We start from the raw sequence: 9,780 nt of genomic DNA, 5'->3' as shown, positions 1-9,780 counted from the left end.
CTCTGTACAACCTTCTACTCCTTCTTCTTGGCCACCGTCAACTCAACGTCGGGCAAACGGAACCCGCCCCTGGTCGCGCTGTCGTTGCTGGAAGAGGAAGACAAACGGGTGGTCTTGGCCACCCCTGCCCCCTTCCCCACCTCCTCGTCGCTTCCCGTCACCTCGTAAGAACCTTTGGCCTTGGATCCGATGCCACCAAAAGTCCCGAATTTCATCTTGCCCGGTTTGGTTTTGTCCAGGGGGTCGGGGTCGGTCGCGGGGGTCGAGCGCTCGTCGCTGAACGACGACGACCGGTGACGCGGCTTCTTGCTCTTGAAGAGGGAGAACTTCCCTTTGCTGGCGCCTTCCGAGCTGCCTCCCTCCAGCTCCCCTTCCAAACTCACCTTGGAGCTCTTCAGGTCGACTTTGGAACCCGAGACGGAGCCGGGAACTTCCGGGGAGGAACTTCCGCTGCTCTTCCCTTTTTGTTTGGAAAAGTGGAATTTGGGCATTTTGAGTTTGGGTTTTTTCAGCCTCCCGTCGGTTTCTTCCACTTCTGCTTCGGGCTGGAGGTTGATGTCCCCAGCCCCGGGGAACTCCACGTCCACCCCCACCTCCCTGCCCTTCACCTCGGGGTCGGAAAAGACAAATTTGGGCATTCTCAGCTTGGGGAACGAGACTTTCCCCGCGGCGCTTTCGGGGCTGCTGACGGTGACACCAGGGCCTCCCATCCCCACCTTGGGGCCGGTGACGTGGAAGGTGCCACCACCAACGCTCACAGTTGGCGCCGTCACCTCCCCGGAGATGGTGGCACCACCTTTGATCTTCGGCCCTTTGACGTTGACGTTCAAACCCGACCCGGAACCTTTCGCCGACGACACGTCCAAGGCAGGAGCTTCGAGGTGGACACCAACCCCAGGCTCCTTCAGGTCCACCTGAGGAGCTTCCACGCTGATCTTTGGACCTTTAATGTCACCAGCGTCGACATCACCTCGTAGGTTTGGTCCTTTCAGCTTCAGGTCAATGTCTGGTGGGGACATTTGAAACTTCGACCCTTTCAGCTCCACATCGGGTCCTTCCAACCCCACCCCCGAGGTCTTCAGGCCTCCTTTCACTTGGGGACCTTCAAGGCTGAGGCCTCCACCACTTCCATCCACGCCAGGACTGGAGATCCCAAACTGGGGGAGCTTGAGGGACGGGAGCTTGATGGTGCCACCCAAGATCTCGAAGGCACCGTCGTCCACCGACGCTTTGGGGGCTTGGAGACCAGCAGAAACATCAACATCTCCTTTCAACTTTGGTCCTTTCAGGTTCACGTCCAAATCCGGGGCAGAGAGGTCCACGGAAGGCCCTTTGATGGTGCCACCCGGGGTGCCCAGGTGGAGGTTTGCACCGGGGGCTTTGGCACCCACCTCCAGGCTTGGGATGGTCAAGTCCAGGTCTCCCTTCACGCCCAACTCAGGGGTCTCCAGACCCGGGGATTTCAACGTTGGCAGCTTCATCTTCCCACCCAAACCTCCCACGTCAAGGCTCGGTGCCTCCAGGTTGACTTTGGGCCCTTCCACAGACCAGGAACCACCCAGATCTCCTTTCAGGTTTGGTCCTTTCAAGTTGCCCTCCAAGCCCAGGCTGGAGATTTGGGGCCCTTGGAATTGTCCATCCCCACCTCGGAGGTTCAACTCAACCCCCGGCGCCTCCAACTTCCCATCCAGCCCTTCCAGCCCCACCTTGGGCAACTTCAACTTCCCACCTGGACCTTCCAGTTCTACTCCGGGAAGGTTGACTTCACCTTTGACCTTTGGTCCTTTCCCGTGGAGCTCAACGTCTGGCAGGGTGACGTCCATGGTGGCTCCTTTCAGGTCACCTTTGGTGGCCACATCCAGCTCAGGAGCTTTCAGGTCCCCCTCGAGTTTTGCCCCCACCCCTGGGGCCTCCCCCCCTCGGAATCGGGGCGATTTCAGGTCGAACTCAACATCGGGGATGGAGATTTTCCCAAACATGGGTTTCCTGCCCTTGGGGGACTTGACAGCAGCTTCACCTTTGATGGTGACTTCTGGGCCACCCAGGTCCAGGTCAGGAGACCTCACGTTGGCCTCCAAGTCTCCCCCACTCACATCAAAACCCCCTTTCTTGCCCTTCACTTTGGGGCCGCTCATGTGAAGTTTGGGCATCTTGAACTTGCTCTTCTTCCCTTTGCCACCAAGGTGGGCATCAGGGGCCTCCACGTTCAGCTCCACCTCAGGTGACTCCACTTCTGCTCCCGGGACCTTCAGTTCTGCTTTCGGGCTTTTCATCCCAAACCCAAATTTGGGCTTTTTCATCTTGGGAAGCTTGACATTTCCCTCCGGACCTTCCAAGGTCACGTCAGGACACTCAACATCAACTCCTGGGCCTTTGATCTCCACATCAGGACCTTTCAAGGACCCTTCTAACTTGGGGGTTGAAAGGTCAAAGCCTCCCTTGGTCTTGTGGCCTTTCAGGTTCAAGTCAATCTCGGGCATGGAGATTTTGGGGACGTTCACGTGCATTTCGGGCAACTTCACTTTAGGACCTTTCACTTTGCCCTCTGGACCTTCCACGCTTACCTCTGGGACACTGAGGTCCACCTTGGGGCCTGAAAGATCCACCTTGGGGCCTGAAAGATCCACCTCAGCCTTGGGAAGGTTGACATCCACCTCAGGACCTTCTCCTTTGAAGCCAAACTTGGGCAGTTTCAATTTAGGCAGCTTCACTTTTCCATCCAGACCATCAACATCAACCTCTGGGCCCTCAACGTCTATTCTGGGGCCTTTGATGTCCAGCTCAGGACCCTTCAGACCTCCTTGAAGGTCAGTGTCACCCTTCATCCTCAGGCCTTTCAGGTTCAGGTCGATGTCAGGCATGGAGATCTGGGGGGTCTTGATGTGCATCTCGGGCATCTTGAACTTGGGCATCTTGAACTTGGGCATCTTGAACTTGGGCCCTTTGAGTTTCCCTTCAGGAGCTTCCAGCTCCACATCAGGAAGGGCAACGTTGACTTTGGGGCCCTTGATGTCAATGTCAGGGCCCTGCAGGTCACCTTCCAGCTTGGGCACAGACACGTCCACGTCTCCCTTGATCTTGGGGCCCTTCAGGTTGAAGTCAACATCAGGCATGGAGATCTTGGGGGCCTTGATGTGCCTCTCCGGCATCTTGAACTTGGGGCCTTTGAGTTTCCCTTCAGGAGCTTCCAGCTCCACATCAGGAAGGGCAACGTTGACTTTGGGGCCCTTGATGTCAATGTCAGGGCCCTGCAGGTCACCTTCCAGCTTGGGCACAGACACGTCCACGTCTCCCTTGATCTTGGGGCCCTTCAGGTTGAAGTCAACATCAGGCATGGAGATCTTGGGGGCCTTGATGTGCCTCTCCGGCATCTTGAACTTGGGGCCTTTGAGTTTCCCTTCAGGAGCTTCCAGCTCCACATCAGGAAGGGCAACGTTGACTTTGGGGCCCTTGATGTCAATGTCAGGGCCCTGCAGGTCACCTTCCAGCTTGGGCACAGACACGTCCACGTCTCCCTTGATCTTGGGGCCCTTCAGGTTGAAGTCAACATCAGGCATGGAGATCTTGGGGGCCTTGATGTGCATCTCGGGCATCTTGAACTTGGGCCCTTTGAGTTTCCCTTCAGGACCTTCGATGGTCACATCAGGGACCTCAACATCTATTTTGGGGCCTTTCAGGTCACCCTCAAACTTGGGTCCAGAAACATCCACGTCTCCTTTCAGTTGAGGCCCTTTGATGTTGAGGTCCACATCAGGCATGGAGATCTTGGGGGCCTTGATGTGCATCTCGGGCATCTTGAACTTGGGGCCTTTGGCTTTTCCCTCCAGGTTCAGATCAGGAGCCCCCACCTCGAGGCTGGGACCAGAGATGTCCACGTCCCCCTTGGGGAGGTTCAGATCCACATCCACACCCTCCCCCTTGAAACCAGGCATGGAGAACTTGGGCATCTTGAACTTGGGCAGCTTGAACTTCCCCTCAGGTCCTTCAATGTCAACATCAGGGGCATCAATGTCTAATTTTGGAGCACCCACATTGATCTCTGGACCTTTCAGGTCACCTTCAACTCCTGGAACAGACACGTCCACGTCCCCCTTCACTTTGGGGCCCTTCAGGTTCAGGTCAATGTCACGCATGGAGATCTTGGGGGCCTTGATGTGCATCTCAGGCATCTTGAACTTGGGACCCTTCACCTCCCCTTCAGGCCCTTCCACATCCAACTCTGGACCTTCCAGCTCCACCTTTGGCCCAGACACATCCACATCTCCCTTGACCTTGGGGCCCTTCAGGTTCAGGTCAATGTCACGCATGGAGATCTTGGGGGCCTTGATGTGCATCTCAGGCATCTTGAACTTGGGACCCTTCACCTCCCCTTCAGGCCCTTCCACATCCAACTCTGGACCTTCCAGCTCCACCTTTGGCCCAGACACATCCACATCTCCCTTGACCTTGGGGCCCTTCAGGTTCAGGTCAATGTCACGCATGGAGATCTTGGGGGCCTTGATGTGCATCTCAGGCATCTTGAACTTGGGACCCTTCACCTCCCCTTCAGGCCCTTCCACATCCAACTCTGGACCTTCCAGCTCCACCTTTGGCCCAGACACATCCACATCTCCCTTGACCTTGGGGCCCTTCAGGTTCAGGTCAATGTCACGCATGGAGATCTTGGGGGCCTTGATGTGCATCTCAGGCATCTTGAACTTGGGACCCTTCACCTCCCCTTCAGGCCCTTCCACATCCAACTCTGGACCTTCCAGCTCCACCTTTGGCCCAGACACATCCACATCTCCCTTGACCTTGGGGCCCTTCAGGTTCAGGTCAATGTCACGCATGGAGATCTTGGGGGCCTTGATGTGCATCTCAGGCATCTTGAACTTGGGACCCTTCACCTCCCCTTCAGGCCCTTCCACATCCAACTCTGGACCTTCCAGCTCCACCTTTGGCCCAGACACATCCACATCTCCCTTGACCTTGGGGCCCTTCAGGTTCAGGTCAATGTCACGCATGGAGATCTTGGGGGCCTTGATGTGCATCTCAGGCATCTTGAACTTGGGACCCTTCACCTCCCCTTCAGGCCCTTCCACATCCAACTCTGGACCTTCCAGCTCCACCTTTGGCCCAGACACATCCACATCTCCCTTGACCTTGGGGCCCTTCAGGTTCAGGTCAATGTCACGCATGGAGATCTTGGGGGCCTTGATGTGCATCTCAGGCATCTTGAACTTGGGACCCTTCACCTCCCCTTCAGGCCCTTCCACATCCAACTCTGGACCTTCCAGCTCCACCTTTGGCCCAGACACATCCACATCTCCCTTGACCTTGGGGCCCTTCAGGTTCAGGTCAATGTCACGCATGGAGATCTTGGGGGCCTTGATGTGCATCTCAGGCATCTTGAACTTGGGACCCTTCACCTCCCCTTCAGGCCCTTCCACATCCAACTCTGGACCTTCCAGCTCCACCTTTGGCCCCTTGATGTTGACATCAGGAACACTCAGGTCTCCTTCCAGTTTGGGACCCTCCAGCTCCACATCCAAACCTCCTTTGGCTTTGGGACCTTTCAAGTTCAAGTCAAAGTCAGGCATGGAGATCTTGGGGGCCTTGATGTTCATCTCAGGCATCTTGAACTTGGGGCCTTTCACTTTTCCTTTGGGACCTTCCAGGTCAAGGTCAGGAACCTCCACGTCCACTTTTGGTCCTTTCACTTGCAAATCTGGGGCCTTCAGATCCACCTGGGGCACAGACACGTCCACATCCCCCTTCACTTTGGGGCCCTTCAGGTTCAGGTCAATGTCAGGCATGGAGATCTTGGGGGCCTTGATGTGCATCTCGGGCATCTTGAACTTGGGACCCTTCACTTTCCCTTCCACATCCAACTCTGGACCTTCCAGCTCCACCTTTGGCCCAGACACATCCAGGTCTCCTTTGGGCAGGTTCACATCAACCTCTGGACCTTCAGCCTTGACCCCAGGCATCCCAAACTTGGGCATCTTGAACTTGGGCATCTTGAACTTCCCTTCTGGGCCGTGAAGCTCCACATCTGGGGCATCAATGTCAACTTTGGGGCCCTTGATGTCAATGTCAGGGCCCTTCAAGTCACCTTCTAGTTTTGGAAGTGACACATCCACATCTCCCTTGATCTTGGGGCCCTTCAGGTTGAAGTCAACATCAGGCATGGAGATCTTGGGGGCCTTGATGTGCATCTCGGGCATCTTGAACTTGGGGCCTTTGAGTTTCCCTTCAGGACCTTCCAGTTCCACATCAGGAAGGTCAACGTTGACTTTGGGGCCCTTGATGTCAATGTCAGGGCCCTTCAGGTCACCTTCCAGCTTGGGCACAGACACGTCCACATCTCCCTTGATCTTGGGGCCCTTCAGGTTGAAGTCAACATCAGGCATGGAGATCTTGGGGGCCTTGATGTGCATCTCGGGCATCTTGAACTTGGGACCCTTCAACTTCCCTTCAGGACCTTCCACATCCAACTCTGGACCTTCCAGCTCCACCTTTGGCCCAGACACATCCAGGTCTCCTTTGGGCAGGTTCACATCAACCTCTGGACCTTCAGCCTTGACCCCAAACTTGGGCATCTTGAACTTGGGCATCTTGATCTTCCCCTCTGGCCCATGAAGCTCCACGTCTGGTGCTTCGATGTTGACTTTGGGGCCTTTGAGTTCCACCTCAGGACCTTTCAGGTCACCTTCCAGCTTGGGGCTGGTGACATCCAGCTCCCCCTTGACTTTGTGCCCTTTCAGGTTCAGCTCCACGTCCGGCATCGAGACTCTTGGGGACGAAATGCTCAGAAAGGGCATTTTGAACTTGGACCCTTTGGCTTTGGCCTGAACATCCACCTCTGGAGCCTGGACATCAACCTTGGGGCCTCCTACTTCAACCTCGGGCTTCTTCACCTTCACGTCCACTTCAGGGCCCTGCACTTTGGGTCCAGAAAAGTTGAATTTGGGAAGTTTAAACCTGGATTTTTTGGCCTTTCCTTCTAGATCCAACTTGGGACCTTCCAGCTCCACCTCCGGCCCTTTGATGTCCACCTTGGGACCCTTCAGCTCCCCCTCAACTTTGGGAAGAGAAGCATCAAGGTCCCCTTTCAGTTTGGGGCCTTTCAAGTTCAGGTCAATGTCTGGCATGGAGATCTTGGGGACGTTGAACTCAAGTTCAGGCTTCTTGAATTTGGGGCCCTTCAGTTTTCCTTCTGGGCCTTCGATCTCCAGGTCAGGAGCAGAAACATCAACTTTTGGACCTGAAAGAGCAACGTTGCCTTCAGGGAGATCTACATCAACTTCTGGACCTTCAGCCTTGAACCCAGGGACCCCAAACGTGGGCATCTTGAACTTGGGCAACTTGAACTTCCCTTCTGGGCCGTGAAGCTCCACGTCTGGAGCATCAATGTCAACTTTGGGGCCCTTGATGAACATCAGGCATGGAGATCTTGGGGCCCTTGATGAACATCAGGCATGGAGATCTTGGGGCCCTTGATGTCAATGCCAGGGCCCTTCAGGTCACCCTCAAGCTTGGGAAGTGCCACGTCCACATCTCCCTTCACTTTGGGTCCTTTCAGGTTGAAGTCAACGTCGGGCATGGAGAACTTGGGGGCCTTGATGTTCATCTCAGGCATCTTGAACTTGGGGCCTTTGAGTTTCCCTTCAGGACCTTCACAAGCTCAGGTCAAAGTCAGGCATGGAGATCTTGGGGCCCTTGATGTCAATGCCAGGGCCCTTCAGGTCACCCTCAAGCTTGGGAAGTGCCACGTCCACATCTCCCTTCACTTTGGGTCCTTTCAGGTTGAAGTCAACGTCGGGCATGGAGAACTTGGGGGCCTTGATGTTCATCTCAGGCATCTTGAACTTGGGGCCTTTGAGTTTCCCTTCAGGACCTTCACAAGCTCAGGTCAAAGTCAGGCATGGAGATCTTGGGGCCCTTGATGTCAATGCCAGGGCCCTTCAGGTCACCCTCAAGCTTGGGAAGTGCCACGTCCACATCTCCCTTCACTTTGGGTCCTTTCAGGTTGAAGTCAACGTCGGGCATGGAGAACTTGGGGGCCTTGATGTTCATCTCAGGCATCTTGAACTTGGGGCCTTTGAGTTTCCCTTCAGGACCTTCACAAGCTCAGGTCAAAGTCAGGCATGGAGATCTTGGGGCCCTTGATGTCAATGCCAGGGCCCTTCAGGTCACCCTCAAGCTTGGGAAGTGCCACGTCCACATCTCCCTTCACTTTGGGTCCTTTCAGGTTGAAGTCAACGTCGGGCATGGAGAACTTGGGGGCCTTGATGTTCATCTCAGGCATCTTGAACTTGGGGCCTTTGAGTTTCCCTTCAGGACCTTCACAAGCTCAGGTCAAAGTCAGGCATGGAGATCTTGGGGCCCTTGATGTCAATGCCAGGGCCCTTCAGGTCACCCTCAAGCTTGGGAAGTGCCACGTCCACATCTCCCTTCACTTTGGGTCCTTTCAGGTTGAAGTCAACGTCGGGCATGGAGAACTTGGGGGCCTTGATGTTCATCTCAGGCATCTTGAACTTGGGGCCTTTGAGTTTCCCTTCAGGACCTTCACAAGCTCAGGTCAAAGTCAGGCATGGAGATCTTGGGGCCCTTGATGTCAATGCCAGGGCCCTTCAGGTCACCCTCAAGCTTGGGAAGTGCCACGTCCACATCTCCCTTCACTTTGGGGCCCTTGAGGTTCAGGTCAATGTCAGGCATGGAGATCTTGGGGGCCTTGATGTTCATCTCAGGCATCTTGAACTTGGGCATCTTGAACTTCCCTTCAGGACCTTCCAGCTCCACATCAGGAAGGTCAACGTTGACTTTGGGGCCCTTGATGTCAATGTCAGGACCCTTCAGGTCACCTTCCAGCTTGGGCACAGACACGTCCACATCTCCCTTGATCTTGGGGCCCTTCAGGTTGAAGTCAACGTCAGGCATGGAGATCTTGGGGGCCTTGATGTTCATCTCGGGCATCTTGAACTTGGGACCCTTCAACTTCCCTTCTGGACATTCTAACTCAACATCAGGAACTTCAACATCCACTTTGGGCCCTTTCAGGTCACCTTCCAACTTGGGACCAGACACGTCCACGTCCCCCTTGATCTTGGGGCCCTTTAGGTTGAGGTCAAAGTCAGGCATGGAGATCTTGGGGGCTTTGAAGTGCATCTCGGGCATCTTGAACTTGGGGCCCTTCACCTTCCCCTCGGGGAGCTCCACATCCACATCAGGAACTTCTACATCCACTTTAGGACCTTTGATGTCAATGTCAGGACCTTTCAGGTCACCTTCCAACTTGGGACCAGACACGTCCACGTCCCCCTTGATCTTGGGGCCCTTTAGGTTGAGGTCAAAGTCAGGCATGGAGATCTTGGGGGTCTTGAAATGCATCTCGGGCATCTTGAACTTGGGACCTTTAATTTTTGCTTCTGGACACTCCAGGTTGACGTCAGGAAGGTCAACGTCAACTTTGGGGCCCTTGATGTCAATGTCAGGGCCTTTCAGGTCACCTTCCAGCTTGGGAGCAGAAACATCCACGTCCCCCTTGATCTTTGGACCTTTCAGGTTGAGGTCAAAGTCGGGCATGGAGATCTTGGGGGCCTTGATGTTCATCTCAGGCATCTTGAACTTGGGCATCTTGAACTTCCCTTATGGGCCGTGAAGCTCCACGTCTGGGGCATCAATGTCAACTTTGGGGGCCTTGATGTCAATGTCAGGGCCCTTCAGGTCACCTTCCAGCTTGGGAAGTGACATCTCCATGTCCCCCTTGACCTTGGGGCCCTTCAAGTTCAGGTCAAT

General features: G+C 55.1%; 1 protein-coding gene across 1 annotated transcript in view; it reads right to left on the bottom strand.

Moving 5' to 3' along the window:
• Positions 1 to 14: 14 nt before the first annotated feature.
• Positions 15 to 9,780, bottom strand: part of LOC104398433 (neuroblast differentiation-associated protein AHNAK-like) — a gene marked incomplete at its 5' end in the record, with an annotated part of 14,276 nt that continues 4,510 nt past the window's right edge. Inside the window, 7 exon segments of the mRNA XM_010008542.1 lie at positions 15 to 7,394; positions 7,463 to 7,656; positions 7,688 to 7,889; positions 7,891 to 8,127; positions 8,129 to 8,341; positions 8,343 to 8,558; positions 8,560 to 9,780. Of these exon segments, the coding sequence (XP_010006844.1) occupies positions 15 to 7,394; positions 7,463 to 7,656; positions 7,688 to 7,889; positions 7,891 to 8,127; positions 8,129 to 8,341; positions 8,343 to 8,558; positions 8,560 to 9,780 (9,663 nt within the window).

The sequence above is a fragment of the Chaetura pelagica genome, unplaced genomic scaffold (genome assembly GCF_000747805.2).
Source record: "Chaetura pelagica isolate M959 unplaced genomic scaffold, ChaPel_1.0 scaffold682, whole genome shotgun sequence".
NCBI lineage: Eukaryota > Metazoa > Chordata > Aves > Apodiformes > Apodidae > Chaetura > Chaetura pelagica.
Note: the sequence above shows the minus strand (reverse complement) of the source record. Positions and strands in the feature narration are given on the sequence as shown.